The sequence below is a fragment of the Quercus suber genome, unplaced genomic scaffold (assembly GCF_002906115.3).
Source record: "Quercus suber isolate HL8 unplaced genomic scaffold, Cork oak 2.0 scaffold_169, whole genome shotgun sequence".
In the NCBI taxonomy this organism is placed as follows: Eukaryota; Viridiplantae; Streptophyta; class Magnoliopsida; order Fagales; family Fagaceae; genus Quercus; species Quercus suber.
In genome coordinates, this window is record NW_027069629.1 from 633,582 (window position 1) to 645,375 (window position 11,794).

Consider the following 11,794-nt stretch of genomic DNA (forward strand, 5'->3'; position numbering starts at 1 on the left):
TGCCTGATAGATAACCTATCTATCGAGATTTAAGAAAATCAGATTTTTAGATCTGATTTTACTCCAATCCGTGTATGTATGTTTAGGCTTTCTTTTCTCACAACCCTAAACATATATAAGAATTATTTTAAGGGTTGTCACAGCTGATGCAAGTGAGTGCAACTTGATGCAAAGGTTTTTCACAAGCACATTGTGATCAGAGACATATGTCCTAGTTCATCTTTCTATTCAAGAAGCTGCTGTGTTTGTACACCGTAGGTTTTTATAACCAAGGAGTTTCGTAATCTTCATCGTGTGGATGAACTAAAGAACTTTTCAGCCAATATCCTTCTCAAGTTAGTGATTAGTCATGTACTTGGATCTGTGCATCAATTGGTTAGTCACATACTAGGAGTCATGCATGTAAAGGAGAGATTGTCACTATAGAATAAGTCCAATTGGGTATTGGAGTACGAGTTCAACTATAGGTTGGTATAAGGTATTGAGATTTCTTTACTTGTAACCGCTTGTTATGATAATAGTAGATTCTCAGGAGTAGTAACCTTAAAATCACCCGGTAGAGTTTTTGCCTTGGAAGTTTTCTCCATTCGTAAACAAATCACCGTGTCAACTTTATTTTCTACTGCATATTAACTTAGTTGGTGATTTGTTTGTGCTACCATGCGCATTGCATGTTAATCGGATTAATTAATTAACTTGGCTAATTAATTGGTTAATTCATCACAAGGGGTCAATACATTTTGGCCTATCATTCTTTCTTTCTTTTCTTTTTTTCTTTTTTTTTTCCTTACATTTTATACTTATAATTCCTTTTCTAATCATAAGATTCTTATCATGTATTTGTAGAAGTCTTAGGTGGTTTGATAACTGCCTAAGCTAGCCTATTTAATTAACTGGTATTCCAACTTGTAATTCTCTTCTTCAAATAAGAGAATTTAGATTTCCTAAGAATTCTCTTATGCCTAAGTTGAATGTATAAGAATTCAACTTGTAAAATTCTCTTCTTCTAATATGAATTTAACTCGTATTTTTCTTCCTCAAATAATTGCCTATGACACTTAGTTTTCCTGTTAATTATTTTAATAGATAATACGACCTACTCAAGTACTAAGGACGTTAAGTGATTATAAGGATACTTGAATGATCATTTAAATCACTACGTAGAAGTATAGAACCCATTTGAATGAAAAGTATTTCATTTCTTTTACAGTGTAATCAACTCAGCTTTTGTGCCTAAAGCCAATAGTTCCCTAAAGTCATTGAACTTTTAGCGTAATTATCTAATACAACTTTCAAGTGCCTATAAAATGAATATAATAATTACAGTTCAAATCAATTACAAAGGACAAAGAGCATCTCAGCTCTACCCATCAAATCTGTCTGAATATAACAAATTTAGTGATTTACTAGCTGCTACCAAAAGGAAGCAGTGGTAAGGACTGTAAAGAATCATGTGGCCAAAGAATAATTATTGGACACTACCATATATATAGTGCCTCGATGTCCATACAACAAGGTGGGTATCTTGATTTAAAAAAATAAATAAATAAATAAATAAATAAATAAATAAATAAAAACACGATACAGCCAACTCATAATCAAATTTAGAGAAGAAACTCAAACTCGCCAGTAAACCAACAAAAGAAAAACTTCACTGCAGTTTTTTTTTTTGGCTAATCAAAACTTCACTGCAGTTCTCTTGGCCTATTTTTATTTGGGACCTTGGCGTGAAAATTGTGAAATAATCTGTTTCCATAAGATTGACGAATAGAGAGAAGAAAATATGATACAAGAAATTTATGTGGTTTAACAATATGCTTAGGTTTACAGGAGGTGACAAAATAAAGTTTTACTATAATTTTGGAGATTACAACAATAACTTGAAAACACTCTCACTCAAACCCAAACACAAAATACGCCTTTGGATCTCTCACAAATAAATAAAGAACACCCCATTATATTTGGACAAGAGTTACAGGACACTCTAACTTCCTATTTCCGGTGCACACACACAGAAGTAGAGGCGACTCAACAAATTTGGAAGCCTAAGGCAATATATTTAAATGTGACCTTTTTCTTATCAATTAAATAATAATTAACTAGTGTTTAATATCATAAATTTATTATAACAAAAATCTATTCTTTTTATTTTGCAATATGCTTTTTTTTTTTTTTTTTTTTTAAAAATTAACAAGTTTTACTAAAAAAAAAAAAAAAAACTTACAAACGATGTAGCAATGAATATGATTAGTGACACTTCAAGAAGATTATAAACAAGTATTTAAATGAATGATGTTAGGAATATTATAAATTTTACAACATGAGGCTTACAAAATTGTATTATCTCTAGCATTTTCGTATCTAATTTTTTTATTGTTATTAGTAACACATATATTTGTAAGTGTTAGAAACACTGAATGATTGTATTGTATTTCACACAATGATAGAATATACATAAATGCCTTTATATAGGAGGCAGAGTGTGTAGTATAAGTAAGTGTACTATACAAGTAAACAAGATAGGCCTAAAGCCCACATACCCTAATACATGTTAATATCCCCTCTCAAACTCAAGGTGGATGTGAGACCAACTTGAGGTTATTAACCAAAGTACGAAAGCATCCCTAAAGATATTACTCCATGTTAAATATTAGCATTGATACACCATATTAAATATACTAGTATGGATGCGGAAATGAAAGTATAAAGTATAGAACACAATAATACACGAAAATTACGTGGTTCAGCCTAACGGCCTACATACATGGAGGAAACCCTAAAAAGCTACATCAAGATTATATTAGAGTGTAGTACAAATCCTGTGTTACAATAAACCATAACATGTGTATATATAGTAGACTAAACCCTAAACTAAAAGACTTCTAGTACAAGTAAGAGACTTGGCTTGCACACAAAGTAGAATTAAGTTTGGGCCTATGCTAATAAGCTAATATATCTTTAACATCCCCTCTCAAACTCAAGACGGAAGCTTGATGAAACCTTTAGATTTGATAAGGTTAAAAAGATCTCTCGAATAAAGTTTGGCTCTATGACGATAGTTTGAGGAATGCAATAGTCTTGCAGTATTAATGCGACTTCTAACAATGGCATGATTATACCTGAGAGTTTTGATCGCAACAATGGGAAGCCAAAGAAGATGAAGCAAAGAAACACTGAGGAAGATAAAGATTGCTCTTAAATACACCGTAAGGATAGAAAACCATGGCCAAAGGAAAGTGGCTCTAATACCATGTTAGAAATACTAAATAATTGTATTGTATTTCACACAATAAAAGAATATACATGAGTGCCTTTATATAAGAGGTAGAGTGTGTAGTACAAGTAAGTGTGCTATACAAGTAAACAAGATGGTCCTAAAGCTCACATACCCTACTACACTTTAACAGTAAGATCTATGTATTTAAAATTGTATTATCTCTAGTATTACTCAATTTTTTGAGACTTCTTAAAAGTTGAGATAAAATGTAAAACTAATATATTTTTTCCTATATCTCCAATTTTATTTTTTAAATATATCAAATTTTGCCCTAAATTTTTTTTGGGCCTTTCTCTAGTAGGGGCCCTAGATAATGTCCTAAGTGGCGTAGGCCTAAGACCAATCTTGCACAGAGGTATCTATTTCTTTTTTCTATCTCACAAAGGAGCTCTCTTTCTTCTTTCTCTCAAACTCATCATCTATTTATAACTAAGGGTCTATATAGATACCGCTTAGTTTGCTGAAACTAAAAACTTATTACTAAAAGTACTGTAAATAAAGGTAAAAATTAGTTGAAATAGTATAGTGAGGCCCATGAATAATAGTAAAAAGTGCAGTGAGACCCATGCATAGTAGCAAAAATAAATTAAAAAATAGTGAAATAATTTATAATTTTCATTACTTCCTAAATGCACACTAAATATTCAACCGAAATGCCAATAGTTTCAACACTTGAAACTTACTTTGTCAAAGAAAATAGCAAGCATTTATTGCCAATGAAGTCGTCCATATTGGCTACAAAGAAAAATTCAACATTGATTGTATGTAGTATGTACGATGGTTGTTCCTTGTTTTTTGACAATCCATGCAAGACAACACATTTAATCAGTGTCGGCTCAACAATTTTAGGGGCCTTAGGCAAAAATATTAAGTGGTTTTTTTTATTAAAAAAAAAAACTTTAAAGTCTAAATTTGCACAAATAAAAATTAATTCATTACATAGTTCAATAAATTAGTATCACTATAATACAAATGAGTTGATATAATATACATCAAATTATTAATTGGTGTAATAATTTATAACAATTAATAAAGTAAGAGTTTGCATTAAAAAAAATGTGGTAACTTATTAATAAGTGTGGGGCTATGTGGTAGCCAGCTTAGCTTAGGTCTTGTAATGTGTTGGGGCTTGTGGACAAGACTGCATAGTGCACATAGCATAGTGCAGTCTTATCCTATCAAGTTGTGTGTATTATCATTTTGCAGTATTCTGCATTTCAGGATATAATGTGGTCTTTTTAATGCATTTTATTGTCAAATAAAAATATTTTAAAAAAATTTGTAATTAAAATATATAGATAAATATTTTATATATATATATATATATATTTTTTTTTCCAAGTGGGAGCCTTTTTTTTTTATTTGGAAACCTTAGTCAATTGCATCAATTGCATTAACTATTCAACCACCCTACATTTAATGTTTACTTGTAATATCAATCCACCGAAAAAAACATTTAATGTTTACTTGTAATGTCAATCCACCGAAATTCAATTCAAGCCATTCCAACTGACCTTCAGTGTATCAACTTCAACATGCCAATTGTCCATCACGTGTTTCATCCCCAAATCTTTATCCTCGTTACACTTTTGCCTAACCATAGAAGGAAATCCAACTAATCTCACTAATTGGATGCCGACTCTGTAACTTCACATCTGACAATTTTCATTTATAACTGATATAATTTGCAAGGGATGGCTGGTGCTTATGAGTTAGGTGTTAAAGTAGTATGCATTACTCTATAAAAATAACAATTCCACATTTCCGCAATCAATATATGGGACCTGAATTCTGGCAGATGCTACTATTATTGTACATGTGTTTCTTATGTTATGCAATATGCTTTTGGTTTATAAATAAAGCTTAAAGAGATAGCCAAAGCAAGTAACAAACAAGCAGTTCAATTAGCTGAACCTCCCTTCGTGCATAACAGAGAGAGAGAGAGATGGAAAAGAATGGACAGAGATGTGGCCGGTTGGTTCTACTGCCATGTCCATTCCAAGGTCACATAAATCCCATGCTTCAACTAGGCACCATCCTTCACTGCAGGGGATTCTCCATCACCATTGTTCACACTCAGTTTAATTCTCCAAATCCTTCCAACCATCCCAATTTCAAGTTCAATCCAATACCGGATGGCTTATCTGCCGAGGATATCTCATCCGGGGATATAGTAAGTCTTATACAAAAGCTAAATGTCAACTGCAAATCGCATTTGCGGGAATACTTGTCTCAACTAATGATAGGACGACAAGGCTCACACGACGATATCGTTTGTATCATCTATGATGAACTCATGTACTTCACTGAGGCCGTGGCTAAATTTCTGAAGCTTCCAACTATTATTTTACGTACTACCAGCGCTGCCACTCTTCAAGCTCGCACCACCCTTGCCCAACTCAAGGTAGAAGGTCTTGTTTCCTTCCAAGGTATGCGCAATATACTACAATGAGCAATACTGTAGACAAACTATTTTACAATATTTACAAACTGCTGATATTACTTTAATATTTTTCAAATAATTATTGGTAAATAAAATGTGATATTAGTTATGGGGTCCATACTAGAACTAATAAGAATTTGTTATATTAATAGTTTGTAAAAATGTTATAAAATCATTTCTATCTATAGCATTACTTATACTATAATATACATGACCTTGTTTTTTGAGGTTGTATTTCATCGATACCCCCATATGAGAGGTGGACGCATGTGTGCGATGTATGTTAGATTTCTTTTCCATTTGATATATTTTTCCTTTTTAAGTTCCTTTAAAAATTTTACAATAATTTTATTAAAAAAAAAAAAAAAAAAAGCTAAAATGCAAACTTTACCTTTTAACTTTCTTTAGATTTTTTTCAATCCTCTAACTTTGTTTTTGTTCATTTCAGTCCTCTAAGTTTTAACTTTATTCAATTAAAGTCTTTCCGTCAACTTTTGTTAAAAAATTTTGAAGACAAAATTTGGAAAATATTTTTCAATCATTAGTTGATTTTTTTTTAATTTAAAAAATTAAAAAATTAACCACAATATATAATAAAAGTTGATAGAAAAATCTTAATTGAATAAACTTGAAAGTTAGAAGATTGAAATAAACAAAAATAAAGTTAGGGAACTGAAAAAATTTAGAGAGTCAACTTTGTATTTTAGCTACACAAAAAAACCTTTACCATGATTCAAGTGAAATCAAATGGTTCATAAGTCATAATGGACATTATAACTTGATTAGTTAGCAATGTATGACAGAATCTAGGCAAGTATCAGAGGATATTTATGCACATTCCTACTTTTTGTTCCATTTTATGTTATATCAATCATATTTTGTCATGTATTGATTTAACTTTCTTAATAAAAATAATAAAAGTTAAAAATGGGAAAAAATACATGATATACTAACCTTGACATATCATAATGATAAGAGTGATACTATTACATAAATTTTGTAAATTGAAGTNTCATTAGTTGATTTTTTTTTAATTTTTAAAATTAAAAAATTAACCACAATATATAATAAAAGTTGATAGAAAAATCTTAATTGAATAAACTTGAAAGTTAGAAGATTGAAATAAACAAAAATAAAGTTAGGGAACTGAAAAAATTTAGAGAGTCAACTTTGTATTTTAGCTACACAAAAAAACCTTTACCATGATTCAAGTGAAATCAAATGGTTCATAAGTCATAATGGACATTATAACTTGATTAGTTAGCAATGTATGACAGAATCTAGGCAAGTATCAGAGGATATTTATGCACATTCCTACTTTTTGTTCCATTTTATGTTATATCAATCATATTTTGTCATGTATTGATTTAACTTTCTTAATAAAAATAATAAAAGTTAAAAATGGGAAAAAATACATGATATACTAACCTTGACATATCATAATGATAAGAGTGATACTATTACATAAATTTTGTAAATTGATGTGTATCCTATCATAAAAAGTAATTTAGACACTTATTTATTATCTTGTTGAAGTAGCATCAATAACCTTTATTATCTCATTAGATTCTAAGTTTATTTTAGATTTGTAATGCTTTTAATATTTTCCTAATGATAACACTAGAATCTTTTTTTTCTTTTCCTTTTTTTTTATTTTTTTTTTTTTTTTTTTTTTTTTTTTTTTTGTTGTTGTTGTGGAGAAACTATGACAATAGAATCATGATCATGATGCAAACTTCATTATTTTTTTTAATAGAAAAAGGGTATTATTTATTTATAAGAGCACAAAATCAAAATTAGCAGCCCATTGGCACTCTCTAGGGGAACCCAATTGCATAAGGTCCCATACATATTCATTATACATAAAAGATGTTGTTTCTCAAATTCTTCAATGCTGAACTCTCGTCCCCTCTTCACTAGTTCATCAGCAAATTAACTCGCTCTACAGTTCACATGACGTAGGTGGACAGTCAAGTCTTGAGCTAACAGAGTTTTGCAATCAAAAACCAAAATAAAAATAAAAAGGTATTTGTTACTTACACATAAATCTGAACAAAATTGATCATTTATTAAATAAAAAGGTAACCTAGTATTCTAATTCTAGTAGGACTGGGTTACGTACAAGTGCGTGCTTGTGTTTGGCAAATTCAGCCCTGATATATATCTAAAATTACTATGTTTACCAGAAAGTCATCATAGCCCAAATGTAATCAATAAAACTAACTAATCTTTATTTGGATCACAGATTTTGTCTCACAGGACCTTGTTCCTAACCTTCATCCACTCAGGTTTAAGGATCTACCCTTTCCCTTGAATAGAAATCTCGAAAAATTTTCACAGGTAATTAATGATATCTACAAAATGAGGACATCTTCATCAGCAGTCATTTGGAATACCATGGACTGCCTTGAACGATCGTCGTTGGCATGTATCCAACAACAATGCCAAGTTCCAAACCTCCCTATTGGTCCTATGCACAAACTTGGTCCAGCCTCACCCTCTAGTAGCTTATTGAAAGAAGACACTAACTGCATGGCATGGCTAGGGAAGCAAACTAAAAACTCAGTTATATACGTAAGCTTAGGAAGCATAGCATCGATGAATGAAAAAGAGTTAGCTGAAATGGCATGGGGACTTGCCAATAGCCAGAAACCTTTCTTGTGGGTGGTTCGGCCGGACTCAAGTACTAATGGTAAACGAAACAAAGTACTGTCTCAATTTTATAAAGAAACTGTTGGAGAGAGAGGTTGCATTGTGAACTGGGCACCACAGAAGGAAGTTTTGGCGCATGGTGCAGTTGGAGGGTTTTTAAGCCATTGTGGTTGGAATTCTACCCTTGAAAGCATTTGTGAAGGGATTCCAATGATATGCAAACCATGTTTTGGGGACCAGAGAGTAAATGCAAGGTATGTGAGTCATGTATGGAAGGTGGGCTTGGAATTGGAGAATGAGTTGGTGAGATGTGAGATTGAGAAAGCTATAACAATACTAATGGCAGATAAAGAAGGGGAAGCTATGAGGGAAAGAGCCAAGAATTTGAAGGAGAAAATTGAACTTTGCATTAAAGAAGGTGGTTCTTGCAACAATTCCTTAAATAAGTTGGTAGAGATTATCATGTCATTTTAATATATTGCTTATATGCTATTACAGATGGCATGTGCGAAACTAGGTCTCGTTTATATGTATTAAAGTGTTGATATATCATATGTGGATTTATTATAGGGTAAAAAGCTATTACACGTGAGTCCATACACACTTTATTTTGAACTTGTAATCGTGAGTTAGAAATTGTCTTCAACTCACGATTTCAATTCAATATAAAATGCATAAGGACATGTGTGTACAAGTTTGTATGTAATAAACATTACCTTTTATTTTATATGATGGTACAAATTATTTCTTAATAGCTTTTTTTTTTAATACTTTTTGTGTTTGTTATATTAATTTACTAGTCGCTAACCTATAAAATTGATAAAACTTGACTCATTCTGCATCCAAATTTTGACCCAAAGTACAAATCAGTTGACCTATAACCTGACCGACTATTTTAAAATTATAATCTTTTTAATTCTTGATTAATTCAAGAAGCTATTATATGATATGACATTAAGCAAAAGTTACACCAGGTGCAATATATAGATATCCATTTGATAGGTTTTGAGTCCACCAACACAAATGTACACATTATTTTTAAATAGATACTTTTCTTAATTATTTATCTTTTCTCCATTCCAAAACCTATAAAATCCTTCGAGTTGTACGCCTGGCAGTTAAAAACCATTTAAAAAAAAAAAAAAATCTCACATGTTATTTCGAATGCTTGATTCCAAAACCTAAATGCTGTAACATTTGGTGAGGCACTAGGCTTAAGATTTGAGGAAATATATGGGCACAACTTAATTTCTGTACGTTCATAGTGGTTAGTAACAATATTCACCCCAAAAAAATAAATAACTAAATAAATAACGTAGATAATTCACCAAATCATGAAAAATAGTGACCAATAGGATAGGTATTTTATCATCAAGATACTTTATATGCAATTTGCAGCTCATGATTTTGCATAGTTTTTCTTTTCTTTTTTTTTTCTTTTTTTTTTTTTTTTGATATTTTCTGATAAGTAAATAACTATATACCTGACCATGGCTAGTTGGACCAATAACTTGATATCCGGTACCTAAGTAGGTACGGTTGTTTAATTGGACCACTTATGCAATTGACCAGATCATAAAATTATAATAAAAACCCAACAGTTTCTTCACAATCTGAACAGGTTGTTGTGACCCATCCAATTGTATAGTTTTGAATGAAATTACCTTTATGGATTCAATACAATAGTTCTATTTTCTGAATATGAAGTGTAATGAAAAAAAAAACGATTTGTAATGAGGTTGATACTTGACATTTCAATAAAAATAGAGTTTTAAGTTTTGGCTTAGATTGTAATTCTTGGATTAGAGTAACAAGTGAGATATAGAATATGGATAGAACGTGACTTTAGAGTTTCAATTTCAGATATATTCTTATTCCTAGAGTTTTAAGAAATATAATATAATAAGATTTTATTTAGTAAAAGGTTTGGCTACAATTTTATGACATCATTTTATTATATATTTTTTAGTGTTGTTACTTGTGAAATTTTGAGTTTGAATTATATTAGGTCACATTTTTTTTTTTTACTTAATTTTAATTAATTAGTAATTTAGTCATTTTTTTTCTTTTCATTTTCATACTAATTTTTATGACTTTTGAAACAAATTTTTATATTTATTTAAATCATGTGGCTCAACCAGTTACCTACTAGTTGAACAAGTGATGCAATGACTTAGCTCTCATACCGGATTAACATTTGGTTCAGATTTAATAATTATGGTTGTGGATTAATGGATAAACTTGTTACACGCAGCTAGCCATAGTTCTCAGAACCGGACCGGACCGGAAGGTCGGACCGTGAAAACCGTGAACCGTGATGAAAACCGGTTTTTTAAGCATAAAGAACCGAGCATATGTGGCAATTCCGTGAACCCCTAAAACCGGGGTTGGACCGTATGAACCGGTCAAGAACCGTGCGGTCCAACCCTTTAACAATTTTTTTTTTTTTTTTTTTTATAAAAACAACTTAACACAATTTTATTCTGCTTAATTAATTATCCATCTCTTACAAGGAATAAAAAAAATTATAATTAAAATCCTTCAAAGATATTCAACTTTACTTCAAAAATTAATCATAAATTTTAATGTTTTCATGGTTATTATTTTATTTAAATTATTAAATATATGCTTGAAAATCATTAAATTTCCCTCACATATATAGATATATTAGTCAATTTTGCTAGTTTTATAAATTTAATACCTATATTTAGGTTTTAATTAATTATTAAAGTAATTATAATGTCATCACGGTTCGACCCCGGTTCGACCTCGGTTCAACCTCAAAAACCTTGAACCTCTCCCTTTTACGGTTCAATGAACGGTCCGGGTCTGAAAACCTTGCAGCTAGCAGGCGTAACATCTTTGAAAAAATTACATAGAAATTTTTGTTTTCTCAATTAATGCACTCTTTTTTTTCCCTTTGGGTAAAAGTGTCATGTAAGGCTTATCATTTTGCCGAGAAAGTAAGGTATCTAAGGAAATGTTACCAATGTATATTTTCTCTTTGTGTATTTAAAATGACGACTTTGGCTTTGTCTGTATGACTGTATGTTATCAAAAGGATGACTTTGTAACTCAATGGAATTTTGCATTAATCTATAACTTCTCGTTAATGGAATATTTTGACAAATTAATCATTGGATTATATTATTTACTTGTAAGAAATTGATACTTCAATATTTGTAAAATTATTGTGAAATTTGTTGTATCGGTATAATAATATATATGCCATCTTACATAAATATTAAAAAAAAAAAAAAACTATAGGCACGGTAGAAATTAATGTTAAAATGTTGTGGACTTAGCATTTTTTTTATTTGATCTATAAGAAACTAAGATCTCAACAATTGTGAAAATATTGTGATAATAATAAGTGTTGTAACGTTTTCTCAAAACATTTATTTTCAATTGTGTTAACAGTA

General features: G+C 30.5%; 1 protein-coding gene across 1 annotated transcript; it reads left to right on the forward strand.

Moving 5' to 3' along the window:
- Positions 1–5,222: 5,222 nt before the first annotated feature.
- Positions 5,223–8,867, forward strand: LOC111990368 (UDP-glucose iridoid glucosyltransferase). Its single transcript, XM_065777922.1, has 2 exons — positions 5,223–5,706; positions 7,966–8,867. The coding sequence occupies exons 1-2, from the start codon at positions 5,223–5,225 to the stop codon at positions 8,844–8,846; spliced, it is 1,365 nt and encodes a 454-aa protein (XP_065633994.1). The 3' UTR covers positions 8,847–8,867.
- The last annotated feature ends 2,927 nt before the right edge of the window (positions 8,868–11,794 follow it).

Coding starts and splice junctions, on each gene's coding strand:
- LOC111990368 (XM_065777922.1), top strand. CDS start 5,223: ATGGAAAAGAATGGACAGAGATGTGGCCGGTTGGTTCTACTGCCATGT. Junction 5,707..7,965: donor AGGTCTTGTTTCCTTCCAAG/GTATGCGCAATA, acceptor TTTGGATCACAG/ATTTTGTCTCACAGGACCTT.